We start from the raw sequence: 26,700 nt of genomic DNA on the forward strand, positions 1-26,700 counted from the left end.
AATTCAGTGAGTTGAAGAGCTCTGTCTTCAAAAAAATCGAGAGGGAGGGCTTGTTCCAGCTGACATGTGCTGATTTGAATGAAAGGTTTCTAATATTGATTATGCTCTCCATTATTTCTTCAAGAAACCTTCTACAGGTATTTTCTACTAGGTCCTTTGATGCCAATATTTTTGACAGCATCAAACCGAATTCCTGGTATTCCGACTTAACATTCTCTAAATCTTTGAACAATTGGATTGGCTTGTTGATGGGCCCTTCTTATGTCGTCATAGGCTCCGAATTTCTAGTTGATTGGCTGAAGCACTTCTATATCACCAAATTCAACCGGATCAGGCCAACAATGTACCGAAGATACACCAGGATTTTGGCAAGAGATTACATTTCGGACACCACACTTCTACAGAAGAATCATTTTCCAGAAATGCTATTAAAGAGGACCGGACTCCCCATATTCACCATCGTTGTGGTTGTCTTCAAGATGACCATTTTCCCCTGGTTTGCGTATTATATTAACAAGGACAGCTCTGTAAGTATCATCCTACTATCTTTCATATGTATGGTGGTATTTCTAGCATCTGTAGTACTGATAAGAACAATATTCTCTATAAAAATGTTGGAATGGTCCAAAAGGATATTGCAGTCACATCATCGTTCCTCAACCAAGGATTATTACACGCCAGGAAGCCCCAATGTAAACTTGGCAGATGCCTCTGACGTCAGGAAAGAATTTTATTCCGCAGAAGAATCCATTCCCGCTTCATCAGAGGAGAAACGGCTAGCTCGTGCCGAAAAGGAAGATACTTTGGACTCCGTCGTTAGGTTTAACATGTCTGACAAGAATATATGGTAGTGAAGAGTCTTTTTTTTTGTTTACCACGTGGAAATCGTCTGATAACTAATATACACCATAAGAATGGTTCCAACTGCGGTGATAGCATAGTTGGCGAATTTTGCAATCCCGCTAACCTTTCCTTCAAAACATTTCAAGTAAAGTAAAGGCGGATAGATGTAGATGAGAGGTACACACGTGAAGCTACCAATCAAAGAGACGAATCTATCCAAGTCGTTGGAGCCCAAATAAGAAATGGTACACATCAATAGTACTATGAAAACTCGTAATAGGTTTTTCATCCACTTGATCTTCCAGTCAGATTTTCCGGATACTAATCCTTCGTCGTTCACCATATTCTCGTTATAAGTGGACAAGTCAGTGGCGGCGGCCGAAGTTGAAGGTGGCTTTAATCGTGACAAATCGTGATACTCCATTTCCGGTGTTACGGTGGATTCATACATAGTTGAATCGTCAACGTCTGGCATCAATGATAACGCCTCCGAATTCCGGCGTATTTTCGTGGTCCAATGATCTCTGTCCGTATGGAAAAGATAATTCTCAATGATTTTGATGGCCGGAAACAACTGAATTGGAGTGGAAAGAAGAATGGCCAACGTATAAAGAAGTTGAATAGTAAGAGAAGCAGTATTTCTAGGAAAGTTCATCAAAACGACAGTCTTGACATCTTCGCCAAAACTGAGATACGCAATCGTTGGAAGAGTCGTCAAAACAACTGTCGTGATCACAATGACAGTTAGAAGTAGACTATCAAAATGCTGAGGCTCGGCCATCGATTCTTGAATGGGAATCAATAGTCCAATACCTTCATATGCAAATACCGCAGTACCAATAAATAAAGTCCAAGTTTCGCTCTTGAATGGGGACGTCTGTGATACCCCATGTTCAATCAAAGTCAAAGATGACTCAAAGTATATGTAAATCAAACCCAGGAAAATGAATAGGTCAGCAAGTAATGCCGCAGCTCCAAGCTTACCTATGCTCCTTGTTAGGGAAAGAGGAACGAAAAACAAAGGCTGTAGGAATATAAACCAAGCGATACCATTGGATTGATCTAAGATTGTTTGGGCCAAATAGCGAAAGTTTTCAGCCACAAACACGACGTAAGTACTTGCAAATCCAAGCTGAGAAAGAGTAAGAGATAATAGGATGAGGAACTGGAATCTATCTCCATAAAGCTTCATACCAACGTCTCCATATCCTTTAACGTTCGTTTTACAGGTGGTCTTCACAAGAACAACAAAGCAGTAGTAAGAGACAGCCGAGAAGATAAGAATCATCACATTACAAAATATCAATCCACCGTTAGAAAACGATTTCGGAAGGAAGACTATTCCTGTACCAATAAAAGCCTTAAGCAAGAGTAATAATGATTTGAAAGTACTGGTTTTCTTTCTTTTAGAAGATGAAGAGACGGCTGTACGCAATCTCAGACGAGGAAGGTGCTTCAATTTGCGGTGAGTGTGTGACTTGATTTTTCGCCTCGTACCATTAGTAATAGGGGTCTTGGGGGATCCCAAAGACTGAAAAGATGATCTTCCACGTCTAACTGTATCCATGGCATTCTTGTAGGTAACATTTGGGGATGAGGCTGGTGGGGAAGCAACAAATAATGGCATTTCCGTTAAATCCTCTCCAGTTTCAGCCTCGTTGTCACTGGTAATAACGTGTTCTGATTCCGTAGAGGATACTTCTTCGTCTGTAGAATACTCCGTTTCACTTTCTTCATCTAGTTGGGACAATGCTTCATCATCTTCACTCAAATCTTCGCCGGCAAAGTGGCCATAAAGGGCAAGAAACTCAATAAAGTTTCTGGTCATAAATCCGGTTTCAGAATTACGACGCTTTGAAGCCACAAAATTACGTCTAAACCCACCTGGAGCGAGCATATCATGAACGGACATGTGATCTTCACCACTGGATCCGACGCCCGCTTCAACCATCGATCCATATATATCGGTGGACCGTCTGCTGCGTTCTTCGGTGTTAGTGATCGATCCAGAGCTGGCCACACGACGAAGTGGAGACTGTCCACGTCTCTGATTACTCACCCAATTATATATTCCTCTAGTGACATCACCTCCTTTAAGCTTGAGCGAATCAAAAGTATCTTGAGGGAGAACTTGATCGTCAGACTGAGAACGAGGAACTATCTGAGAATGCATTCCGCCTTGAGCGGCCTCTATCTCAGAGTTGTAAGGGGTTCCAAGATCCCGAGTATCTTTTCTTCCCTCGTGTACTAAATGCTGCTCCACCAGATGAACCAATTGGGGATCGGCTGGAGAATCCAGTAAAGAACTGTCTGCCTTGTTGCGCAATGAACACGAAAGACTGCTAGACAAGGCGCTATGGCGGCTTGTACGACTATCGCGACGGTCATCCGGCACTTTATTCACGTCTTTGTTAGTTATCGAGGTTATATGGACTCCAGAATTGAAGCTTCCCGGATTGGAGAAGACATCAGGGAACCCTCCCGTAATGGTGACCGGCCTTGAGTTTTTGACATCCACCTGAGTTGTCCCAGAAATTACCGGGGAACTAGATTTATTGGCTTGTCTCAACTCACTCTGCTTTCTGGACTCGCTTGGCTGCCGATATTCGCTGGGCTTCCGGGTCTTACTATCCTGTCTCGACCCGGGCCTCAGACTCTCCCCTCTTCTAATGTATTTAGCAGAGAAATTGCCGATAGCAAAGAGGTTCTCTTGGGTATCTTCGGAATGTCTGAACGATTCTGCGGTCAGACCAGAATTTTTGCGTTGCTTTGAGCCTGTTTTAGAGCTCGATGACGACGACATGGCTTTGATAGGGGTAATGAAATAAGAATAAGCCAAAGAATAGGTTCGATTAATTTTCAGCCGCATTTTTTCTCAGTAGGAGCATCAAATCGCGGGATATCTTTTAGCCCGGGCAGGTGGACTGGTGGATCGTTAGCAGTGGCCTAGTTGCCGGGTTGATCATGGCTATTCAGTAAATGTTTTATGTCCTAGTAAACGGGTTAGGTAGTTATATGTTGATGTTTTTACATTCATCTCATCTGAGAGGGGTAGACGAGCATACGGCCCATTGTGACCGTTACCTATTAATTTGGAATCGAAACACTTCAATTTTCATGTGCTTCAAGGTCTTCCCCGAATTTCGAGTTTCTGCTACCATTTGTAGACTGCATGCAATTACAACTGAGTGCCAGCTAGTTAGCTATTTTCAACTTGCCGGCACTTGACGTTTACTCTAATGTATGTAATACCCCACATTTTTTCCAAAGGTGACCTAATAGTACCACTCATATGATTATGCTACTTGATTTAAAATTCACTCATCTCTGGCTTTCGTCCAGAGAAATTTTTTTTGAAACTACATTCTGCTATGATGATTCCTTAGCATAATCAACAGCATGCATGCACTTATTACGGGTACCTTAATTCTTTCAACCGTTCTCGGAGAAACTTTTAATTTCTTTTTACGATTGTTTCCTTCGGTGTCAATAATTGGCTGATGGAAACAAACGGCTGTTCATTGAACCAAAAGGTGGCCAAAAGGTGGCCAAAAGGGTCAAAGGGGAACTAAAAGTGAACCACAAAGAAGCCAAAAAGGGAACTAAAGGAAAAAACGTTTCTGGGTAGTCAAAGATCTAGTGCCCTTATGACGTAACCGTTTATTCTCCTGTGAAACTTTACTCCAATAGCTACCAGACGAATGGTTTTTTCCATAATTTTTGCCTGTTTCACTATTTATCTGTAAGTATATAAGTAGAGAGATATCTGCTCTCTTAAGTCAGCCATAATGTTATCCAAGGGGTTATATATTCAGAAATTCGAATTAAATACAAAAAATGGGTAATCCTCTCAAAGAAAATGAACCGAATACTACTTCTATGTCAAGAGATGGTACCTCGCAAACGGCCGCCTCTGAATCCAGTACCGGCTCCCGATCTAATACCTCTACAGATTTTCTCAAATTGGATGTTTCTGAGTTCCGTCAAACAACTTGGAGCATTCGGAACTCTCATTGTACTTACGGCTTAGTTGGAAAAAAGCTTCGTTGTTTGATCACATTTGTTTGTGTTGTGGCATTCAGTCTCTTTGGTGTAAATCAAGGATTGATGTCTGGAATTATTACTGCTGATCAGTTTATTGATACTTTCCCAGCAGTTGGAGGATCCTCTGGGCACTCCACCGTCGTTCAAGGTGCTGTAACATCCTGCTACGAATTGGGATGCTTCTTTGGTGCTTTAACGGCTCTTTGGATTGGTGAAAAATACGGTAGAAGGCCCATGATTATTACTGGTTCTTCCATTTTAATCCTTGGTACTTTCATCACCATTTTTCCATTCAAAGGTCATTGGGCACTTGGACATTTCGTTATCGGTAGAGTTATTACCGGTATTGGTAACGGTTTTAATACTGCCACTGTGCCAATTTACCAGTCTGAATTGAGTAAGCCTGAAATTAGGGGAAGGTTGGTTAATTTGGAAGGTTCTGCTGTGGCCGTCGGTACTTTCATTGCCTACTGGGTTGATTTTGGACTTTCCTATGTTTCTAACTCTGCCTCTTGGAGATTCCCAATTTCTTTACAGATTATCTTTGCCACTGTCGTTTTGATTGGTATTATTGGTCTTCCAGAATCACCACGATGGTTAATTGCTAAAGGTAGATTGAATGAAGCTTGCTATATTATTTCTCAGACTGAAGACTTGCCTCCTGATGATGACGAAATTATCGCTGAGATTTCTGCCATTAGAGATGCTGTCGATAGATTTGACAGCTCTCAAATGTCCCTCACGCAGTTGATCAAGGGTGGTAAGCACCAGTATCTTAGGAGAATTTTACTTGGTGCTTCCGGTCAATTTTTCCAGCAATTCACTGGTTGTAATGCTGCCATCTATTACTCTACTGTCTTGTTTGAGAACACTATAGGTATGACTCGTCGCATGGCTTTGATCTTGGGTGGTGTCTTTGCTACAGTATATGCTCTTTTCACAGTTCCTTCCTTCTTTTTGATTGATAGATTGGGAAGAAGACCTCTTTTCTGTATTGGCGCCGTTGGTCAAGGCGTATCCTTTGTGATTGCATTTGCCTGCTTGATTCCCGGTACTGTAGGGGCAGCTAAAGGTGCAGCATTTGGTTTATTTTTATTCATCTCCTTTTTTGCTTTCACTATGCTTCCTCTTCCATGGGTCTATCCTCCTGAAATCAATTCGTTAAGAACAAGAACTCTTGGTACATCTGTGTCTACCTGTACCAACTGGTTGTCCAACTTTACCGTGGTGATGTTCACTCCTATTTTCATTAATGAGACAAAGTGGGGTTGCTATCTTTTCTTTGCCTTAATGAACTTCCTATACGTGCCCATCATCTACTTTTTCTACCCAGAGACAGCCGGAAGATCTTTGGAAGAGATCGATATTATCTTTGCCAGAGCTTATTCCGAGGGTGTCTCTCCTGTTTCCATTTCTAAGAGTATGCCAAACTTGTCCTTTGAGCAGGTTGAAAAGGAAAGTGAGAGATTGGGACTTCACGGTGAGTTTAAAGCCGAAGCAGCTTATGAGGAGAACTTTAATGAGAAGCACTTGCTTATAAAAAGAAGCACATCTCGTGCCAAGTCCAAAGAATCCGTCTAAATACATAGATTTGCAACTAAAGTCAAATAATAATTAACCATAACTTTTATATCTTCCACTTCCCTAATGCTTCAAGTAGCTCCTGATCCTCGTGGATTGGAAATGCCAAGTTGTCTCTATGTACGACGTACTCGGAATCTACATACTCTAGTTGTGATCTAATGTCACGACTATGTAGCCCCTTCACCTTGTTCACCTCTGAAGACGAGTAATTCGATCGGCCTTTTCCGATTAAATATGTACCCTTGGAGGTATCCCACTTTCCCGACTCGTCTCTAAATCCTAGTCGGATCTCCACGCATTCCATCTGATGGAAGTTGCCTTCAACCCCCAAAACTCCTGCTGGTAATAAGCCTGCTCTATTTCTTCTCGTTATAGCCTTGTAGCATCCTGTATCTATAATGATTTCTCCATGAGGCTTCAGTCCATGAAGTAACCAGAACTGCTTGTTTTTTACTGTATTTTTTGGCTGTCCAATAAACCGGGTATGTAATGGCACGTGACAACGTTTCATCTTGACCAATTCGTCCTCATTCGTCTTCGTAAATTCTTTGGAATCTTCCTGAGGCAAGGTGTCTGCAGACAATCTCAAATCATTGTCTTCCTTGCAACTATACTTCACTATGTTCAGCATGTTTTGAGGATGTTTGGAATCACAAATCACGGTAGTGACACCAGCATTAGTGGCCAAATCTGCAGCAATGAGCTTGGTCTTCATACCTCCAGTACCTATACTGGACCCTGAACTCTTAGTATTCACGTCTAAACTATTCATATTCTTGACAAGAAACACCGGTTTGGCCTCAGGGTTTGTCCGTGGATTATCCGTATAAAGGCAGTCAACATCTGTTAGGAGGAACAAGAAATCGGCATTGCACATTCCCGCGGTAATTGCAGATAGCGTATCATTATCACCAAATTTAATCTCCTGAGTGGAAATGGTATCGTTTTCATTGACTATGGGGATGATATCCATATCTAATAACTCTCTCAGAGTATTTTCAGCGTTTGAAAATTGAGAAAAGTCCATGATATCATTCCTTGTTAAAAGGATTTGTGCAGTGGTCTGATTCAGGTGTGCGAATAACTCATCCCACATAGAGATCAACTCACCTTGACCTACTGCAGCAAGTGCCTGCTTGGTAGCCAACTTTTTCGGTTTACTAAAAATCTTCAGCTTCCTCATGCCAACTGCAATGGCACCGGAGGAGACAAACACGATTCTATGGCCTTGGCGCCGAAGCTTTACTAGTGTTTCCACTAGCAGTGACATGTTGGCTATACGAGGCTCTCTTGTATGCTCATCAACAATAGATGAAGAGCCAAGTTTAACGACTATGGTAAATTGGCTGTCTTTGGTCATGATTTTCTCAAGGGGTAACTGCTCACGAAAGAATAGGGATGAGTCAATCATTCAAATAGAGAAGTCCATTTGGTATCCTATTATAATTTTTTTTTTATTTTTTTTCCAGCCATTGTATTCCTGCTGGCATCCTTACACCGATTTATTCGTTCTCATCTTCCCCAGATGCAAGGTCTATCGTCGATTCGGAGGGAGACGTAGAAGCCACTTCGCCAATGTTTGCACTGCCATTACTATCATCATTGCTTCCTTGATTCGGCATAATTGCACAGCCAGCTGCGGGAAGACTAATTCCCTGATTCACAGCCATGTCTTTGTCTGTATGGAAGGGTTGCCTACACATAGGGCAGAGGCCTCGAGAAGTATCGGTCTCTAGCCATTTCCAGATGCAATGAAGATGAAATGCGTGATGGCATTCACCGATGACTAAAAGGGGGAAGTTAGTAAAAAAAAAAGTGCAAGAGATTGGTTTCGGTATGTAGCTTACCTATAGGGCATTGATCTCCTGGATATTTACACATCGGGCAAGTACCATCAAACGGAACACGGCAAATTCCGCAAAGCTCATCCTCAGGAACATCCCAATGCCAAGAATAGACGGCATAAGCGCTGTTGAGTTTGATTTTCATTGTAGATGGAAGAAAACAGCAGCATCAACCTTGTTGTTTGTACAAGAGCCTCCCCTCCCTCTCTATAAAACTGAACTATCGCGCTTAAAGTGAAGGATTTTTTTTTCAGTATTTGAAAAATGATTTAACAAAAGTCAAACTTTCCACCTTCAGTGACTCTTCAGTTTTAGTTCGTATTTTATTCGTGATGCCAACAAAAAAGTGGATTGATAAGAAGAAGGCACTGAACTTTGCATTAGTTCATAGATCTCATGAGGATGCCCATTATTACGATGAAGATGCCAGTAGTGGAGTGTTCATGCCGATATCGAAGGATAATAAGAAAAAGCATCAAGTTGAAAATCATGAGAAGAATCAGAAACAGTTGCGTGTGGAAACAAAGGATGATTTAGCTGAAGAACTTGGTGTTGAGGGTAAAATACGTTCGAATGAAGGTGAAGCTGCACTATATGGCATTACATATGATGATTCGGAGTACGACTATATGCAGCATTTGAAGCCTATAGGTGGAACTGGAGATGGAGTTTATATACCGAAGAAGCAAGAACAGGAAAGCAATAAAAAGCCATTTGAGCTTAAGGAGATACTTCCGGAAGGCATGTTACCATCAGAGCAAGAAAAGTATGATTATCAAAGGCAGCAAGATGTTCCAGATGAGATAAGTGGATTTAAGCCAGATTTGAATCCTGATGTGAGAGAAGCTCTTGAAGCGTTAGATGATGATGCTTATTTGGATGATTCAAAGGATGTTGATGATGTCGATGTTTTCGCTACACTTCTGAGTGATAAGCGTCAGAAAGATTTGACGTTAAGAGAATATGATGTATTAACCCAAGAGGAAGCAAAATCCAAAGATCAATGGGATTTAGACCAGTATGATGATGAATATGAAAATAATGGTGAGACAAAGGAAGTAGGAGATTTTAGCTGGGAAAAGGATTTCAAGAACTTCAAAAGTGCTCAAACGAAAGGAAAGATAAGGAATGATTGGGATACAGATGATGAGTTTGAGTCGGAGGAGGAAGAAGAGGAAGAGGAAGAGCGGGATACCGTAGGAGAGATGCCTAAGATTGGAGGTATTTCTAGCGGTAAAAAAGCCAAGTCTAAAAAAGCCAAGAGAAAGAAAGGAGCTACTACAGATACATCATCATATTCTATGTCATCGTCAGCGTTATGTCGGACAGAACAATTAAGTATCATTGATGATAGGTTCGATGTTATGAAGCAGAAATACGATAAAAATGATGGAGAAGATGAGGAAGAAGAAGGAGAAAAAGCACAACCATTTGATTTTAAGAATGAACGATCTGATTTTGCGTCTATGATAGATGACTTCCTTGATAACTACGAACAGAAGGGTAAGAGAATTATTAAGAAAGATGCAGAAGCAGAGAAAATTAAGAAGGCTGCTGATACTGTTTCTAAGAGTAAGTTAGCTGAAAGGAGAAGAAAAGAGAAGAAAGCTTTGACTAAGGGTATAAGGGATTTGAACTTAAACTAGTAAAGAATGAATAGATTTAGAGTAAAGAAGTTTTTCATAGTGAAAAAAAAAAAATTTGAAGATTTGAAAAATATGATTTAATCTTTAGAAGCTTTGTTAGTTGATTACAGATTCTCTTTATAAAAGAAGCAAATTATGGGAAGAAAAGAGGGTACGTTAGGAGAAGAGATTACCAGGGAACTCGTTACTCCGAAAAATAAGGATATTGATATTGAGGATGTTGAATTTAATGATAAAGCTGTTGAAAGTGAAAGTGAGACTGAAGGGGGAGAAGAATCAGACGAGGAGTTAGAAAAGGAGCATTATGTTAGGGTTGCGAAGAGTAAGCTGAGACGAGATGGTGTTAAGTTAGGAAGGGAGTATGTAGGAGAGAGAACCTCGAGGTCTGAGGTATTTGGAGAGGGTGATGGAGAGGGTGACGTTAGTGAAGATGATGGTGATGGTGATGGTGAAGGTGATGGTGAAGGTGAAGATGATGACGACGATGACGACGTTGACGCTGACGACGCTGACGATGACGACGTTGATCAAGTTGATGATGACGATGACGACGTTGACGCTGACGATGACGACGTTGATCAAGTTGATGATGACGATGACGACGCTGACGATGACGACGTTGACGCTGACGCTGATCAAGCTGATGAAGAATACAAAAGAAAGCAAGTAGGAAAACTTCTTGAAAGAGAAAAGAAACAGATCATTGGCAGACTCACTTCGTCCGCCAAAGAGGATGCATTGAAAGGCTACTTTGTGCTTCAGCAGTATCGACTTTTTGACAGAATCTTGGATGCAAGAATTAAGCTACAGAAAGCTCTGATAAGCAGTAATCAGTTGCCGATTGATGCAGAAGCCTATTTGGAGTATAAGAGCGACGAAACCGATCATAAGATTGGTAAAGTTAAGAAAGCATTGGCAGAGCTAACTACAAAAATATTGATTGCAAGGGCTAAGCTCTATGAAAAGGATGGTATTAGTAATGTAAAGAAGAGGAAGTTTTCGGATTATTTGAACGAGTCTGAGCAAATGGATACCATTTTGAAACCTTATAGAAAAAGCATCTTAATGAAATGGTCCGGGAGGGTTCAATCTGCTTCTGGCTCCAGCGCATTAAATGCTGGAAAGTTCAAGACTATCAATCAAAACGTTTACATTCAACTAGAGAGCAATATGCAGGATATGGATCGATTGGTTAAAAGGACCCGGATGAATAGACGTCGTGTGATACCTCTTGGATATGAGAAAAGAATGGAAGAGTCTCGAAAGGAAACAGAAGGTAATGTTGATGAGGATGATGTGAAAGAAGAAGAAGAGGAGGAGGAAAAGGAGGCTTACAGTAACATTGACAAATCTCTTCAAGAAAACCCATACATCTTTGATGATGACGACTTTTATCGTGTGTTATTGAACGACATGGTGGATAAAAAGATTGGTGATAAGCAGAGTGCATCATCCGCTGCTATTGTAACGTTGTCAAGAAGTAAAGTGCAGAAAAATTATGAAAGAATGGCCACTAAAGGAAGAAAGATTAAATACACAGTTCAGGAGCCGCTTAGAAACTTTGAAGCACCTATTTCGAGTCAGTATAGGTGGGATGATGATCAGATCGACCAGCTCTTTGCATCATTGTTAGGACAGAAGGTTAGTATGGCGGAAGAAGAAGAGGGAGACTTTCAGGAGACGGGAGAAGCAGACAAGCCTGCGGAGGAAATTACGGCGCTTAGAAAGTCTTCGTTGAAGCTTTTCGGTTAGTGGAGTGTATAGTATAGTTGTAATACAGTAATTATTATGGCATAGTAAATGGTCTGGGTGATTCGCGGTGATGGCTGGCAGTCCCCGGTAGGCCACGGTACGTTTCCATGGATACCTGGTAGCGTTATTTTTTGTTACTCAGAAGCTAAGTTAATAGTGCTTATCTCTCGTAGTTTCTTTACATTCGGTGGATTAGGATGGAAAATAAAGGCAAAGAAGACGAGAAGAATGAAGAAGATACACATGACACAGGTGACCAGCCGTTGAGCAGGAAGTCGGATTACCATGAGATATCAAAAAATGATGTCATTGTAACCACCAAGGAGAGTGACGATGCGGTAGATCAAGACGATGCATCTGTGAAGATTAGTTTACGAAAGCCGTCATTCACTATAACACCAGGACCTTACAAGTTGACAGACTTTATCGGCAACATTATGCTAGAAAACCCTGAGTTTTTGGAGTCAAATGGTGCAGAAATCACGTGTCTGGAAGCATGGGATCAGAATGTCTACATAGGCACCAGTACTGGCGAACTTATCCATATGTATCGAGTTGACGATCGGCTAGGATACATACAAATTTCAAGGCAACGATTCAACAGCAACAAGGTGAGCTCCATCAAGAAAATGCTGCTTTTACCTGAAATAAGCAAGATTCTAGTGCTAAGTGGTAGGACAATGAGCGCCTACATACTACCTGAGTTATCACCCGCAAACATAGGCAGACTTCGTGATGTAAGCGATATGGTTATTGACTATGATACAATGAAGCTTGATACCAGAAAGAAGAATTATACGAGTGCCATTAGTCACATTAACGGTGAGGTCTATTTGAGCGTAATGGTTTTCACCAGTAAGTCGATTAGACTGGTGAGAATCTTTGAAGAAAGTATCAAATTATTCAAAGAGGTACATTACGTAGGCTCTGTAACTGGTGTTCAGCGATCTGCTGTTGCTGCTGTTGCTACGCAGACCAATTATGATCTTGTGGACGTGAATCAATCACAGAAGATACCTCTTTTCCCGACTTGTTCAGGCAGAGGAGAAGATGGAAACACAGTTTCGCTGATGCCATTTGTTATTCCAGTTGGTAAAAAGGAATTTCTCATGGTTTGCGGAGGTCAATCTGCAGAAGAGCCTGCCGTAGCGATGGTGGTAAACTCCAGTGGAGACGTTAGTAGAGGTACTATCCCGTGGAAAAGTTATCCTGTCTCTGTGGCGGTGGACTATCCCTATGTGATAGCCATTTTTGATAACGGTGAGGCTAGTATTCATTCTCTACATAGTCAACTGGAAGTCCAGCGGATAATATTCGATTCTCAAACGAGTGCACATGCTTTTGGTGTGAAGTCGGTTTTCCGAATTTTTGAGATTAAGGACGCTGAATTAACTAAAGCGCTAACGAAGAGGCCAATTATATCGCAGATGACTCCTGAGGAACTAGAGAAAATTGTCTTAGAGTCGGATTTGGCCCAAACGAATTTGATTAAGTCATCGTGTCTTCTGTACAATGCAGATGGTTCCTTTGTGAAGATATTCCAAAGATATCCGCAACCATTAAGATGGATTGACTTGTATAAAGGAGTGAACAAGCAGAGTTTCCAAAATGTATTTGATGAGTTGATAGATGAGCTAGAAGAAGAGACGTCTGGTAGAGACTCGACGGAGGGTCAAATCATTCTGTCGCTTTTGGCGTTTCTCTCTCTCAAATATTACAGTTTTAATCAGGCGTTCGATATATTGTCATCGAATATGAGTCATCTGGATCCCAGACTTGTTATCTACATAGTAGATGGATCCAAATATAAACAGATATACGGCTCTGTTTGGGAATTTGATGGCTTAATAGGATTTATTGAACAGCTCAAGATTCAATATGCTGCAAACGAGAACGAAGCGCAAGTTTGTGATTTCATGCAGTTGTATCTGAATGTCTGTATTGCGTCTCCAGATACTTTTCCTGAGGGTGACAAAGAATCCATTATGAAAACGATCGAAATATATCTTCTAAACTTGAGCTTAGATACCGAAGATCCTATTGATTTGCATCCATTGTTGATGAACTTGAAGTATGGCTCTCGTGAAGCCATTGAGATCTTGCTTCTAAGGAAAAGGTACTATTTCTTGTCAAATTTGTATTCTTCCTTGAATGACCACGAGCAAAGTCTATATTATCTGAAGGGGCTAATTACAGGTGATTTCAACGATGTCTACTACCATAAGCATTTTCCCGATTTAAGCAAGGCGTTACAATTTTTGGTGAACTATCTTCTTGCTCATTGTTCCGCAAAGGAGAATGTTGTCAAGAGTTATCTTCAATGGCTTTTAGAAGGGTATCCTGAGTACGGATTTAAAGTTGTCACTGACAAGCGTGTCGAAAGTATTGATTTTAATGACGTTGGGGTGCTTCATAGTTTTGAGGAACACGGCAGGTCTGACTTAAAGGCCAAGTATTTGGAATATATGCTGGGTGTAAAAAAGAAGAAGCAATTTAGAGGCGATGTGATCTTGGCCGTTTTGGATGAATTGTTGAACCGACTGCAGAACGATGAAGGTTTGGTCAAGCAAATTGAGTTATGTATGGACAGGTACAGCAAGTTAAAGGTTCCCAAAATGTCCTTTCAGAACTTTTGGGCCATGGAAAAGAAGTTGAATACGGTTGATAGTTCATTTTCTGTGCTTCACAACAAGTTGTATTCGTATCTCTCGAAGGTGACGTCCGGTACGGTATCTGTTTTGAGCCAATGTTCTGTTCTCGAGAGGTGTGAGAAGGAGATTGTAGATACCAAGTACGGTCAGCTACTTCCGTTGATTAGCATGATGATTCATTATAAGAAAGGTGACCTGAAGACGGTTATTATTGAGCTATGTAACCTTGGTGATTTCAAGACAGCTGAGCAGGTGGCAACTACATTGGCATTACCAGAACTAGGCAAAGTTGGGACCGAGGATGCTGATACTGAATCTGAAAGGAAGGAATCTGAAGATGCTCAAAAAGTATCAGAGGGACTTTTACTGCTGATCTTTGACGTCTACCTAAATATGGGTAACACAGAGTTGATAGATTCTTTCCTTAGTCACCATAACCTACTTCAAGATGATACTAGGGAAGTCAAGTCGGTATTAGAGAGAATGGATAAGTTTGCTGCCATTTTACAACGAATCCCCGACAACTTTCCCCTTCTTCAATTACAGAACTTTTTAAAGAGAAGTTTGCTAGAATTCCACGATTACCAGGAAGTTCTAGTGCTCCAAAAGAGCTTATATAGATCGAGACACTTGCAAATGAAAGGCATGAAAGAAAGTCTGGAAGATAAGTGAATTTCTTGACTCCGTATAGACTATGTATACCATAGAATTGTATAATATAAAATCAAATAGAAGAAAAAGGCTAGTCCAGCTCAAAATAGAAAATAGAAAAAAAATTTCGAATATTAGTCGATGCGAGGTTCGAACTCGCGACCTTCCCCGTGTGAAGGAGACGTCGTAACCACTAGACCAAACGACTAATTCGAAGTTATAAGTTGTGACATAGATCTATCATATTTTATTTTGAAGCTGAATGATTTGGTGGAGAGTTTATGTCTGTCAAGTCCTGAGAAGAAGTGTTCGGGTATTTGTTTGGGGTCATGAATTATGGACAGAATGTTCCAATGTCAATTCGAAGGATGAAAAAGAATAAAAAATCTGAACTTGAAGGCTTGAGTTTCAAACAATGAATGAACAGAAGTTACAATGGATAAAGGGAAGAGTTTATTATTGATTTGAAAACGCATGAAGTGTAGACAAATTAGTATTTATCAGCCTCAAGGTGAAGCATACTTTTAATCTGTTAGAGATTCAAGTGTCAATCTACTCACACTCTCTCTACCCATTAATCGAAAAAAAATCCGTATCGTATCAAGAGTGTCCCAATCGGGTAATATCGTTTTTTTCCGCTAAAACCGGCGGCCTGCTTCCTCAGTAACAACAATTCCCAACCCTTTGATGGCAGCCCAGAAGATAAATCAACTAAACATGTGAACTTGTCACCCAAGTAGCAGACATTCCCAAATTCCGCTTGCTACTCCAGAGCGCCCCGGTTTATCATAGAAGCCCATCGTCAACAATGACTGAGAGCCTTGCATAGATTGACTCATAGAAAATTTTTTCCCACCTCTCTCGACGACTGGCGCTAACTAACATGGAAAGTGTGACCCTAAAATTTTTCAACATGTATTGGCACCAAGTAATCGTATATATATATATATCTATATACATTTTAATTCCCCATATTTTTTGTATCTCTTTCTCCTATCGTATCGCTCTATTTCTAAAATGAATGGCTCCTCAAAGAATCCTTACGGACCCAATCCTTGTGATTATTTGTCTAATGTGAATAGCTTTAGGATCATCGATACAACGCTTCGAGAAGGTGAGCAATTTGCTAATGCATTTTTTACCTTGGACTTCAAGGTCAAGATCGCCAAAGCTCTTGATGAGTTTGGCGTGGATTACATAGAAATGACGTCACCAGTGGCCTCCGAGCAGTCGCGTACAGAGCTCGAGACTGTTTGCAAGCTTGGCTTGAAGACCAAGATCTTAACTCATATTCGTTGTAACATCAACGACGCCAAAGTGGCTGTGAATTGTGGCGTGGACGGAGTGAACGTTTTCATTGGAACATCCCAGTTTATGAGGAAGTATTCCCACGGTAAGGACATGTCCTTCATTACCAATGCTGCTGTGCAAGTGATTGAATTCGTTAAATCTAAGGGATTGGAGATCAGATTCTCTACGGAGGATTCCTTTAGATCCGATATTGTTGATTTGTTGAACATTTACACTACCGTGGATAAGATCGGTGTCAACCGTATTGGTATTGCTGACACTGTGGGTGGTGGAAATCCTAGACAAGTTTATGATTTGGTTCGTACCATCAAATCGTGCGTCAGTTGCGACATAGAGACACATTTCCATAACGACACTGGCTGTGCCATTGCCAATGCTTACACGGCATTGGAAGCCGGCTCCAAGTATATCGACACTACCGTACTTGGTATTGGAGAGAGAAACGGTATTGTTCCTCTAGGTGGATTCATGGCTCGTATGGTGGTTTCATCACCAGATTACGTCAAATCCAAGTACAAGTTGACCAAGATTAGAGAGTTGGAGACACTGGTGGCTGAGACTGTCAAGGTGAATATTCCTTTCAACAATCCAATCACAGGTTTTTGTGCCTTTACGCATAAGGCTGGTATCCATGCAAAGGCTATTCTTGCCAACCCTTCCACCTATGAAATTATTAATCCTGCCGATTTCGGTCTGTCTAGATATATTCACTTTGCTAGTCGACTTACCGGATGGAATGCCATCAAGGCCAGAGTAGAACAACTCAATTTGGACTTGACTGATGACCAGATCAAGGAAATTACCAAAAAGATCAAGCATTTGGGTGATGTGAGGCCTTTAAGTATTGACGATGTTGATTCGATCATTAAGGATTTTCATGCAGATACGACCAAAATTGAACTTGCCAAAGAGGATCAGGATAAGAAACGCCAGGCTTTGGAGAGTAGTGCCGCTAAGGATGGAGATAACAGCGAGGATCATCAGCAGAAGAAGCGCAAGCTCGATAATTAAATAGCATCGCTACCCTATTTACGTACAGTTCTGACCAATATACGGTTTTCGTAAAAAGGTACATAATAAATACAATGTAGGAAATCTATAATAGAGTTACTCCACGGTCTCAGGATCGGGTTTTTTGAGCTGCACCGAGTCGTCAGTCTCATCGTTGCTGTTTTTGTCGGTGTCATTGCCGCTGTCATCGGTAGTTTCATCGCTGCTGCTTTTGTCAACGTCATTGTCGCTGCCAATATTACTGCTTTCAACTTCGTCTTCGCTGACGTCGACTTTGTCTTTGCTAATGTCAACTTTGTCTTCGCTGGCGTCGGCTTCGTTGTCGTCAACTTTGTCTTTACTGACGTCAACTTCGTCTTCGCTGACATCCACTTCATCTTCGCCGACAACTTTGTCTTCGCTGACAGCTTCGTCTTCGCTGACAACTTCATCTTCGCTGACAGCTTCATCTTCGCTGACAGCTTCTTTTTCGCTTGAAGGCATTTTATGGCTGGCTGCATACTTCTCACAGTACTTAATACCGGCTCTCAACATACATGTCTCAACTTTCTTTGATCTCTCTTCCACTCCTCCGTAAACATCCTTCAAGCCTAGAACAAGCTTGTTGTGTTCGTAAGCTCCAAGCACATAGTTCATAACATTTTTGAGGAAGATAACCTCGACATTTTCGTCGGCCTCACTGAGAGTTAGACCCATATAATCGTTATAGTAGGGCAATGGGTCATTTTCAGGATCCCAGTTGGCTGCTTCCATAGGCTCTTCTTCCCCGACATCCCAGAACGAAATCTCGTTGGGGTTCATCACATTATTTCCATCGTCGCAGTAAATGGACGAATGATCGTTCCATGCCATGACGTCTTTACCGAAATCAATACTGTCAGTCATTAAATCCACACGGAATGAGTTATCCTGTTTCACAAGAACTAGTAGCGTTGGCCTATATATCATATGGCCACAGCCACAATCATCTATGTGGGTCTTGGCAAAACCAATCCACATTTGCACAGGATAATCAGGATCAAACACACCCTCTCTTCTAAGAAGTCTTTGTACAATAGTCCGAGGGACGGCCTTAAGACTCGTACCACCACGGACAGAAGTAAGGGAGCCACCGCGGTCAATGGTTGTCTTTTTCGATCCAGCCTGAACAACATCGCAATCACCAGTATCAAGACTACATTTGTAAACTCTCAATGGATCTAAACCATAAAACATGTGCATGTAACCACGGGACTCTTTGGTGATTTCCGGTGTCAAGGTATCAAAGAACGGTGTCCAATTCTTCTCAAAGGGGTAATCACCCATTAATGCAGTTCTCATCTGTAATGTTCGTTTCCTAGTACCAGGAGTAACTCTCCTCAGTGGAAAGGTGGAGAACATGGTTCTTCTACCACGGAAATCTTGATTGAAAACGATAATAGGCTCGTGGATCTTTCCTGTGGTTTTGTAGATAATTCTAGGATCTTCAGGTCCCAAAAGATCGGACCGACTTTCACTATCTAGATCAATGTCTAAAATGGTTGGGAAATGAATTGTGACATTATCTAGTTCAGTTTTTTTACCAGAACGCGCAAACTTGTACAAGACCTGCTTCAATTCTTCGTCAGGAACATCCACATACCGTAACCGACGACCTTTCATCTCATGCCAATGGGAATCGTACAATTGCAACCGAATAAGAGAGATGACGGGAATTTTGCTGGGAGAATAGACAAGCCGGCTGGCCATAAGATGACATTCCTCATCAGAAAGCCACACAGACGAGCCTGTGAATCTATACCAATCGGGGAGGGAAGCGAAATCCACCTCATCAAGATTTGCATCTTTACCAGCGATCAACGCTCCGTAACCGGACGTTCTAAGATAATCATTGAGGTATTCAAAATCATCGGGAAGTAGTTTTGTCTCTGTGTGCTGAATGATTCGCCTGGAGTCTGAAGTATCAGGACGATACAGGATATCGTCGCAGGATTGATCGATGAAGTAATTTTTATCGTCGGGGAAAGGACGCATTCCGACAAAACCATCCACTTCAATAGGCTCATAGTCGGCGTGCAACACGGTCTCAGAAATACAGCTTCCAGTCGGCTCACCATGATGGGGATCAACACCAACGGGAAGAGCAGCATGCATCTTCGAGAATCTTTCTCTGTCAGAAGATTCCGTTTCCTTTAAAGCTGCAGGCTTTTGTTCCTCATATAATTGTTTCAATCGATCATCAAACAAATTCTTGATGCTTTTCTCGTCGCCACTAATGCCAGCTATATTACCTAGAGATTGCAATTGAGCATGGCCACGAGTTAGTGTTAAGACTATAAGAACAAGCAAGACCACCGTGAGTGTGAGTCTGCGTATCCTTGATTTGGAATGAGGCAGGATGGTAAATAGGGAGAGTGCCATCTAGAGAAAGAAATAATGAAACAAGTAGAGAGAGACTTAGAAAAGACTGAACAGCAGGATAGTACGTACGGTTAATAGTTGAGCAAGAAAAAGAACCGAAACGCGAGAGGAAATTTCATATATAAATACTCTGAGGATTTCTAGGGGATAAAGGAAAACAGAAAAGGCAGAAAAGGCAGGAAGGCAGAAGGGGCAGATGAAAAGGAAAGAAAGAGAGAAGGCGGAAAAATAGGCGAGTAGAAACAGACCAGTACTGCTGATAAAATAGATGCTATCATGAAATTCAGACGTGGCTGAACCTATGATGAAATTAGAAACTTGAGATTGAAATTGAGAATATTGAAATTTCATCGTTCATGCTGGTCTCCTTATTTAGGACCCTTTTTCAAGTGATAACAGTTTTTTTAATTTTTTAGTTTTTAGTTTTTCAAGTGATAACCGTTTTCAATTTTTCAATTTTTTTGACTTTTCACGTGACAAGAAAAAGGTCTTTTAAAACTCGCACCTTCCGGTAGAGAAAAAAATTCTGAAGTCACTTTTTGCTCGCGAAAAGGTTGGAAAAGTTTTTCAAAATTTATTCATGTGGATAAGAAATCTCTCGTGTAAGTAGTTTCTTTGTTTTCAACATAGACGTTCTTGAAGTCAAACAGTTAGGACTAGATTTCTCAAGATGCCAAGAGCTCCAAGAAACTACTCTAAGACCTACTCGGTTCCAAAGAGACCTTTCGAAATCGCAAGATTGGACGCAGAATTGAAGTTGTGCGGTGAGTACGGTTTGAAGACTAAGCATGAAATCTATAGAATTGGATACCAGCTTTCCAAGATTAGAAGAGCTGCAAGAGACTTATTAACCAGAGATGAGAAGGATCCAAAGAGATTGTTTGAGGGTAACGCTTTGATCAGAAGATTGGTTAGGGTTGGTATCTTACCAGAAGACAAGATGAAGTTGGATTACGTTTTGTCCTTGAAGATTGAGGACTTTTTGGAAAGAAGATTACAAACTCAAGTGTTCAAATTGGGTTTGGCTAAATCCGTTCATCATGCTAGAATCTTGATTAAACAGAGACATATTGCTGTTGGTAAACAGCTTGTTAGCATCCCATCTTACATGGTTAGATTGGACTCCCAAAAGCACATTGATTTCGCTGCTACTTCTCCTTACGGTGGAGGTAGAGCTGGTAGAGTTAAGAGAAGATCCGAGAAGGCTAAGGCTGACGCCGCTAAGGCTGAGGAGGAAGGTGCTGACAAGGAGTAACAATATAATTTTTTAAGTTCCTTCTAGGTAATCTCGTCAATAAACATATTAATATATGTATAACATACAGACATACACCTCACACCTCTACTATGGCAGTGAAAAATTTCTACTCCTTTTTCATTCTATTGGCACATAAATTGAACTGACAGATTCGAAATTTGAAAAGTGATTAAAAAAAAATTTTATCCCCCTCAAAGAGGCCGCCACCCCAAGAGAAACTCTTCCCGTAGAATTTCTACTGGACCTCCTCGGCCGGAGATTTATGAGTGAAAAATTTTAGCCTTGAAGAGTTTCTACTTTACATCATTTACTTAGTCGACTATATCAGCAACAGTTAAACAAGATGGGTAAAAGGTATGTATAAGAGAAACGATGAGAGTGAAGTTGATCCACTATATGAATCTCTACTAACACATCATAAAGTCACGGTTTAAGATCAAGAACTCGTTACGCATTCAGTCGTGACTACAAGAAGCATGGTGGACTTCCAATGTCCACCTACTTGAAGGTCTACAGAGTTGGTGATATCGTTGATATCAAGGTGAACGGTTCTATCCAAAAGGGTATGCCATTCAAGTTCTATCACGGCAGAACCGGTATTGTGTACAATGTCACAAAGTCCGCTGTTGGAATTATTGTTAACAAGATTGTTGGTAACAGATATCTCGAAAAGAGAATCAACGTCAAGATTGAGCATGTTAAGCACTCCAAATGTAGAGCTGAGTTTTTGGAGAGAGTCAAGGAGAATGCTGCTAAGAGAATCGAGGCTAAGACTGCCGGAAAAACCGTTCAGCTTAAGAGAAAACCTGCTCCACCAAGAGGTTCTAAGGTTGTCACGGGTGTTCCAACCACTTTGGCTCCTGTTGCTTACGAGACCTACATTTAAAGGGACTTGGTAATTGTCTATACTTTAATTAACTTAGTAGTTAATATCAGTACAGCCAGAAAAATTTATGCCTAAAATTTTGATCTTGATTGGCCTCATTATCTTGTCGTTCTTCTTCTTCTTCCTTACCCAATGGCTATAGACAACAAGAAAATAGGTAGAATAGAGTCCGATATCAATCAGTCGATGCCGTATTTGGCCTCGGATGAGAAGTCTTCCACACTGAAAGATCCGTATCCCTCTACGGAGACTCGTGGCCAACCTACTCCGGATGATGATATAGAGGGAATCAAACAGCAACTTTACAGACGGAAGGGACAGATTTTGCTTCAACAACAGTTACAGAAAGAGAAAGAAGCAGAGCAAGTCAAGCCGTGGGTGCATTTTGTCTCGGGTGGTTTGGGAGGTATGTGTGGTGCAATATTCACTTCTCCATTCGATGTTGTCAAGACCCGATTACAGTCATCAGTGTTTCATGAAGTATACAAAACCCAGGTTGGTTCACGATCTCTTGTATCAAGTATTGGCAAGCATTTTCAAGAGACTTGTTCGATTATCTACAACGTCTATAAGATTGAGGGATCCAGGGCTCTATTTAAAGGATTAGGACCGAATTTAATCGGAGTGATACCGGCCAGGTCGATTAATTTCTTTACTTATGATTATACCAAGGGCTTGTTGAAGAAAACGGATTATTTTAAAGGAGAAGAGACCTCATTCATACATCTTCTTGCCGGTTTAAATGCCGGTATCGTGACGAGTACGGCTACCAATCCAATTTGGTTGATCAAGACCAGATTACAACTAGACAAGGCCACTAAGAAGGAGTACAAGAACTCGATTGACTGTCTCAGAAAGACAATCAAAAATGAGGGTTTCTTTGCCCTCTATAAAGGATTATCAGCCTCGTATCTTGGCTCCGCAGAGTCCACCATTCAATGGATTCTCTACGAGCAGATGAAGGGGATGATTAGACACCGTGCGGAGAGATTGGCAGCATTGGGAAGAGAGAGAACTCGGGTGGATAACGTGGCCGACTGGTTTGCCAGATCCGGTGCTGCCGGTTTCGCCAAACTCATAGCGTCGTTAATTACGTATCCGCACGAAGTTGTGAGAACACGTCTTAGACAGGCACCGATGGAGAATGGTAAGCCAAAGTATACTGGACTTATTCAATGCTTTAAGCTGGTATTTAAAGAGGAAGGATTCGTTTCGATGTACGGAGGATTGACACCCCATTTAATGAGAACGGTTCCTAACAGCATGATCATGTTTGGTTCCTGGGAACTCTTCACCAAGGCTTTGTCCAAATTATGACTGTAACATAACCATTATAACTTGTATATATAATTGCATCCTAACACCAGAGAGTTAAAGTCACAAATTGACGAACCAGCCGTTGTGTACAGATACATATATCATCTATTATCCACATGTCCTTTAAATACGTCTTCGAGAGATATCTCAAAGATCCCGACAAATACCCTGAGATAGTACTTTTCAACGATCATCATGCCATCATCGTCAAGGACCAGTATCCCAAATCAATTTTCCATTTTTTAGTTATTCCCAAATCCAAAAAGTATACCCATTTAAAGCCACAGGTAGCATTTCAAGATGCAGAATTCCGCCATCTAGTCAGCGAATACATTGAAAAGGCCAAAGAAATGATCGTTAAAGCATTCAACGATAAGTATCGTTTCAAAGATGATGGAAATACCATAGAAAATCACATCAAGGTGTGCTGTCACTCACTACCGTCAATGCGTAATTTGCATGTTCACGTGATGACCACAGACCTGCACAGTAAGTGTCTGAAAAACAAGAAGCACTACAACAGTTTTGCATCCGAATTTGCAATCAATTGGGAAGAGATGCCACTGAGTAAAAGTGATCCGCGGTTCAATGAGGAATACTGTAAATCACTACTTAAAAGGGATATGATCTTCGAAGGACACAACTATGACGGGCATTTTGCCGAGGTAAAAAAGGCCATAGACGATCGATATCATAAAGAGATCTTGGAGTCCAAACCCTGATATATGAATCGATACATGTCACCTTCGTCGAGTCCCTTGGCCGTATTGACGGGCTGCTCCTTTTGCTCAAAGATGTCCTCCAGTTCGACACCCTTTTCACCCTCTTCCTTAGTTATATACCCACCAAATATATACTCCTGTAATGATTTCTCGACAATTTCGAGGCATTTGCGGGTCATTTCGTCGTCTTTGGCAATAATTTGTTCGTTTACAACCTCTGTCGAGTTAATCCAATCGTCAACTTCGGGCAGATGCTTCTTTCTCAATAGTGTAGTAAGTAGACCTTCATGCTGCGTGGTATCGAATTCTTGATTAGGAAATACATCAGAAGACTCAAGGGGTTGTCTATTTGCATCCAAAGTTCTTGCAAACGAATTCAGTTGTGACATGATAACGTTGAACTGGTTCTGAACTGTGGTCCAATTTGGAAGAGGCTGATTTGCACGAAGCATGTCTTCAATTTTTCTCAAAGAATGCGTGAGCTGGGTGAGACGAGGCCGAACTTGTTCAAGGGGAAGAATAGGTACTTCTTGAAAGTTAAGAGAGGGAGATTTCGACATTTGAGCAGTGTAATTGGAAGAAAGCAACGTTATGTGAAGAGTAAGAAATCGGATAATAAGAAGAAATCGCGGAAATACACTCCACCCAATTGTTCATTGTTCATTGTTCACTTTCTTCTTTAATGTCGCAACGAAAACACCACTTGCAGCGCATTCATGCTCTTCAAGAGAGGTACATTTCATCCTCAAACCTTCTTGGCAAGGTCACCCGGTTAGAATCCAAAAGTCCCAAGACTGCCACTGACTATAAAAATATTGAAAAACTCAATGGAAAATACAAGCTCCTTCTTAAATACGAGCAGGATCACTCCAAACTCTCTGAGGCAACTAGCGATTTTTCTTCCGAGGCTCCAAAACTCCTCAAACATCATTCCATTTACTACGATGCAGAATTAAATCCTTTGGGAAAAGCTCCATTTTCGGGTCTTCCTAACTTTGCGTCCTACAAAGTTAAGCAGTCAACCATACCGTCCAACACAGATGAACCAATTCCCCTTCCATCAACGCCAAAGCCTCGGTTCTACAAACTTAAACAAGTACAGACAACCTACGTCAGCAAATCATATAACGAGTAGCATTTTTTTTAATTTAATTGAAGGCATGATGAATAGAATAATGACAGAAAAGAGCTCATTTTTCCTTGGCGAACAATCTCTCGATCTCTGAAATGGATTCAGCCAAAACTCTGTCCTCGAGTTTAGGATCTTTCAAGTTCTTTTGGACATTTCCAATAACAGTGGAAGACAATTGCTCTTGTTGTAATTGTCTCACCTGGGCCTCGTATCTAAGCCAAGAATCCAAGACAGACTTGGCCTCACTAGCGACATGGACCTTCTGCTTTAATTCAAATGATTCTGCTTCCAACGCTGCAGTTTCCTTTGACATCTCAAAGAGAGCCTTGGTAGTGGAAACAATGTCTTTCAAAGTGGCAACCTGATTTATTCTGTCCTTAACAGCCTGAACATGATTAGCTCTAGCATCGTTCAATAATTTAGTAACTGCAGCCATTCTATTCTTAGCGAATTCTCCATACATTGGCACGACAGTCTTGACAATCAAATAGACAAAGGAAAAGAAAGTGATCACCAACATACTTTCATCATTGACGACGTATAAACCCTCCGAAATGGCATAGATAGTAGCAGCAGTAGCAGTAGCCAAAGTACCAGTTTTAGTCAAGAAGTTGGAACCAGGAAGGGCGGCAATTAGAGAAGAAGCCTTAGTCTTAGGATCAACCTTAGAAGGAGACTTGTCAGATTGTGGGGTCTTGGTAGCTAAGAATCTTAGGCCAATGGGGGAGATGGGTCTGGCGGAAACCAATAAGGCCGATCTAAAAACCACTGGTTTGACAGCTCTTAGAGCCAATCTAGTTGCCAACATATTGATTTGCGAATGTACAGAAACAAAGAGCGTTCGATTAACAACATACTTTTTTTCTTTCAATCTCTTCTTGTCACCAAGAATCCTATGCGATTCGCGGCAGCCTCGAGAATCGAAAATTTTTTTTCGCGCTTTTTATTGGCGGAATGAGAAATGCGGATTAGGTAATTGAGTAGCTATGAGTATATAGATAAAGAGATTAGGCGTAGACACTAATAGAAGGAAGTGGGGGTTAGTAAAGATAAAGAAGGTAGGGGAAAGGGAAGTATACTTACGTCTGCAATCCGTCATTATGTTCCATTTGCTCTTGATAATTGATCCTCTTGAGAATCTCACTCACGGAACTCTCTTGCATTATTCCATCTATGATTAGCTCATCAAGAATATGATAGGCCAGCTCGAAGTTGAAAATGATGTCTAATTCACAGACATTTCCGTAGATTTTGTCCATGATTTCAACATAACGTTGAATAACCTCTAAAGTCAGTAGTTCGTTTTCTTCCGTATCGATGGATGCTACAAAAAAAAGAGAAGCATATCTTTTGTAGACCAACTTGGAATCCTTATATTCTATAACATTGCACATCTTTGGCTTTCTTAGCGGGATGATGGCAGTCAGCTCTTTAATGACAAGCTGTTTTTCCTTTTGAGAGAGTGGGATGTACCATTTACAGAGTCTGACTTTTCCTTGCCGAGAGAGAAGGATTAGATAGTTAATCATTGAGACTCTTTTGTAGAAAGAAAAATGTAAAATAGATAGGAACGAGTTGAGGTGGTTCAAATTTAAGGTGACGCGAAATGATATCAAATTTATTTTTCATCACTGAATGTTCTGAGCCG

At 41.1% G+C, this 26,700-nt stretch overlaps 15 protein-coding genes and 1 non-coding gene across 16 annotated transcripts; 9 read left to right on the plus strand and 7 right to left on the minus strand.

Moving 5' to 3' along the window:
* Positions 1 to 871: 871 nt before the first annotated feature.
* Positions 872 to 3,646, minus strand: FOA43_003150 (uncharacterized protein; the record flags this gene model as incomplete). Its single annotated transcript, XM_038923426.1, has 1 exon — positions 872 to 3,646. One exon carries the CDS (start codon positions 3,644 to 3,646, stop codon positions 872 to 874), a length of 2,775 nt encoding a protein of 924 aa, XP_038779354.1.
* A 1,034-nt stretch (positions 3,647 to 4,680) lies between these two features.
* FOA43_003151 (uncharacterized protein) lies at positions 4,681 to 6,468 on the plus strand (the record flags this gene model as incomplete). The annotated part of the gene is given in 2 exon segments (XM_038923427.1): positions 4,681 to 4,684; positions 4,700 to 6,468. 2 exon segments carry the CDS (start codon positions 4,681 to 4,683, stop codon positions 6,466 to 6,468), a joined length of 1,773 nt encoding a protein of 590 aa, XP_038779355.1.
* Positions 6,469 to 6,514: 46 nt separating this feature from the next.
* Positions 6,515 to 7,831, minus strand: FOA43_003152 (uncharacterized protein; the record flags this gene model as incomplete). The annotated part of the gene is made up of 1 exon (XM_038923428.1): positions 6,515 to 7,831. One exon carries the CDS (start codon positions 7,829 to 7,831, stop codon positions 6,515 to 6,517), a length of 1,317 nt encoding a protein of 438 aa, XP_038779356.1.
* An 816-nt stretch (positions 7,832 to 8,647) lies between these two features.
* FOA43_003153 (uncharacterized protein) lies at positions 8,648 to 9,961 on the plus strand (the record flags this gene model as incomplete). The annotated part of the gene is made up of 1 exon (XM_038923429.1): positions 8,648 to 9,961. One exon carries the CDS (start codon positions 8,648 to 8,650, stop codon positions 9,959 to 9,961), a length of 1,314 nt encoding a protein of 437 aa, XP_038779357.1.
* A 135-nt stretch (positions 9,962 to 10,096) lies between these two features.
* Positions 10,097 to 11,713, plus strand: FOA43_003154 (uncharacterized protein; the record flags this gene model as incomplete). Its single annotated transcript, XM_038923430.1, has 1 exon — positions 10,097 to 11,713. The coding sequence occupies one exon, from the start codon at positions 10,097 to 10,099 to the stop codon at positions 11,711 to 11,713; it is 1,617 nt and encodes a 538-aa protein (XP_038779358.1).
* A 197-nt stretch (positions 11,714 to 11,910) lies between these two features.
* FOA43_003155 (uncharacterized protein) lies at positions 11,911 to 15,036 on the plus strand (the record flags this gene model as incomplete). The annotated part of the gene is made up of 1 exon (XM_038923431.1): positions 11,911 to 15,036. One exon carries the CDS (start codon positions 11,911 to 11,913, stop codon positions 15,034 to 15,036), a length of 3,126 nt encoding a protein of 1,041 aa, XP_038779359.1.
* A 114-nt stretch (positions 15,037 to 15,150) lies between these two features.
* FOA43_003156 lies at positions 15,151 to 15,223 on the minus strand. Its single transcript has one exon. It is a non-coding gene; the product is annotated as a tRNA-Val (tRNA).
* An 809-nt stretch (positions 15,224 to 16,032) lies between these two features.
* On the plus strand, positions 16,033 to 17,337 carry LYS21 (homocitrate synthase lys21; the record flags this gene model as incomplete). Its single annotated transcript, XM_038923432.1, has 1 exon — positions 16,033 to 17,337. The coding sequence occupies one exon, from the start codon at positions 16,033 to 16,035 to the stop codon at positions 17,335 to 17,337; it is 1,305 nt and encodes a 434-aa protein (XP_038779360.1).
* A 96-nt stretch (positions 17,338 to 17,433) lies between these two features.
* Positions 17,434 to 19,737, minus strand: FOA43_003158 (uncharacterized protein; the record flags this gene model as incomplete). The annotated part of the gene is made up of 1 exon (XM_038923433.1): positions 17,434 to 19,737. One exon carries the CDS (start codon positions 19,735 to 19,737, stop codon positions 17,434 to 17,436), a length of 2,304 nt encoding a protein of 767 aa, XP_038779361.1.
* Positions 19,738 to 20,407: 670 nt separating this feature from the next.
* On the plus strand, positions 20,408 to 20,992 carry RPS9B (ribosomal 40S subunit protein S9B; the record flags this gene model as incomplete). Its single annotated transcript, XM_038923434.1, has 1 exon — positions 20,408 to 20,992. The coding sequence occupies one exon, from the start codon at positions 20,408 to 20,410 to the stop codon at positions 20,990 to 20,992; it is 585 nt and encodes a 194-aa protein (XP_038779362.1).
* A 346-nt stretch (positions 20,993 to 21,338) lies between these two features.
* On the plus strand, positions 21,339 to 21,881 carry RPL21B (60S ribosomal protein L21B; the record flags this gene model as incomplete). The annotated part of the gene is made up of 2 exons (XM_038923435.1): positions 21,339 to 21,349; positions 21,419 to 21,881. The coding sequence occupies 2 exons, from the start codon at positions 21,339 to 21,341 to the stop codon at positions 21,879 to 21,881; spliced, it is 474 nt and encodes a 157-aa protein (XP_038779363.1).
* Positions 21,882 to 22,013: 132 nt separating this feature from the next.
* FOA43_003161 (uncharacterized protein) lies at positions 22,014 to 23,198 on the plus strand (the record flags this gene model as incomplete). Its single annotated transcript, XM_038923436.1, has 1 exon — positions 22,014 to 23,198. One exon carries the CDS (start codon positions 22,014 to 22,016, stop codon positions 23,196 to 23,198), a length of 1,185 nt encoding a protein of 394 aa, XP_038779364.1.
* A 691-nt stretch (positions 23,199 to 23,889) lies between these two features.
* FOA43_003162 (uncharacterized protein) lies at positions 23,890 to 24,480 on the minus strand (the record flags this gene model as incomplete). The annotated part of the gene is made up of 1 exon (XM_038923437.1): positions 23,890 to 24,480. One exon carries the CDS (start codon positions 24,478 to 24,480, stop codon positions 23,890 to 23,892), a length of 591 nt encoding a protein of 196 aa, XP_038779365.1.
* A 122-nt stretch (positions 24,481 to 24,602) lies between these two features.
* On the plus strand, positions 24,603 to 25,055 carry FOA43_003163 (uncharacterized protein; the record flags this gene model as incomplete). Its single annotated transcript, XM_038923438.1, has 1 exon — positions 24,603 to 25,055. The coding sequence occupies one exon, from the start codon at positions 24,603 to 24,605 to the stop codon at positions 25,053 to 25,055; it is 453 nt and encodes a 150-aa protein (XP_038779366.1).
* A 55-nt stretch (positions 25,056 to 25,110) lies between these two features.
* Positions 25,111 to 25,860, minus strand: ATP4 (atp4 subunit B of the stator stalk of mitochondrial F1F0 ATP synthase; the record flags this gene model as incomplete). The annotated part of the gene is made up of 1 exon (XM_038923439.1): positions 25,111 to 25,860. One exon carries the CDS (start codon positions 25,858 to 25,860, stop codon positions 25,111 to 25,113), a length of 750 nt encoding a protein of 249 aa, XP_038779367.1.
* Positions 25,861 to 26,131: 271 nt separating this feature from the next.
* FOA43_003165 (uncharacterized protein) lies at positions 26,132 to 26,581 on the minus strand (the record flags this gene model as incomplete). Its single annotated transcript, XM_038923440.1, has 1 exon — positions 26,132 to 26,581. The coding sequence occupies one exon, from the start codon at positions 26,579 to 26,581 to the stop codon at positions 26,132 to 26,134; it is 450 nt and encodes a 149-aa protein (XP_038779368.1).
* Between the last annotated feature and the right edge of the window lie 119 nt (positions 26,582 to 26,700).

The sequence above is a fragment of the Brettanomyces nanus genome, chromosome 3 (genome assembly GCF_011074865.1).
Source record: "Brettanomyces nanus chromosome 3, complete sequence".
Taxonomy (NCBI): Eukaryota; Fungi; Ascomycota; class Pichiomycetes; order Pichiales; family Pichiaceae; genus Brettanomyces; species Brettanomyces nanus.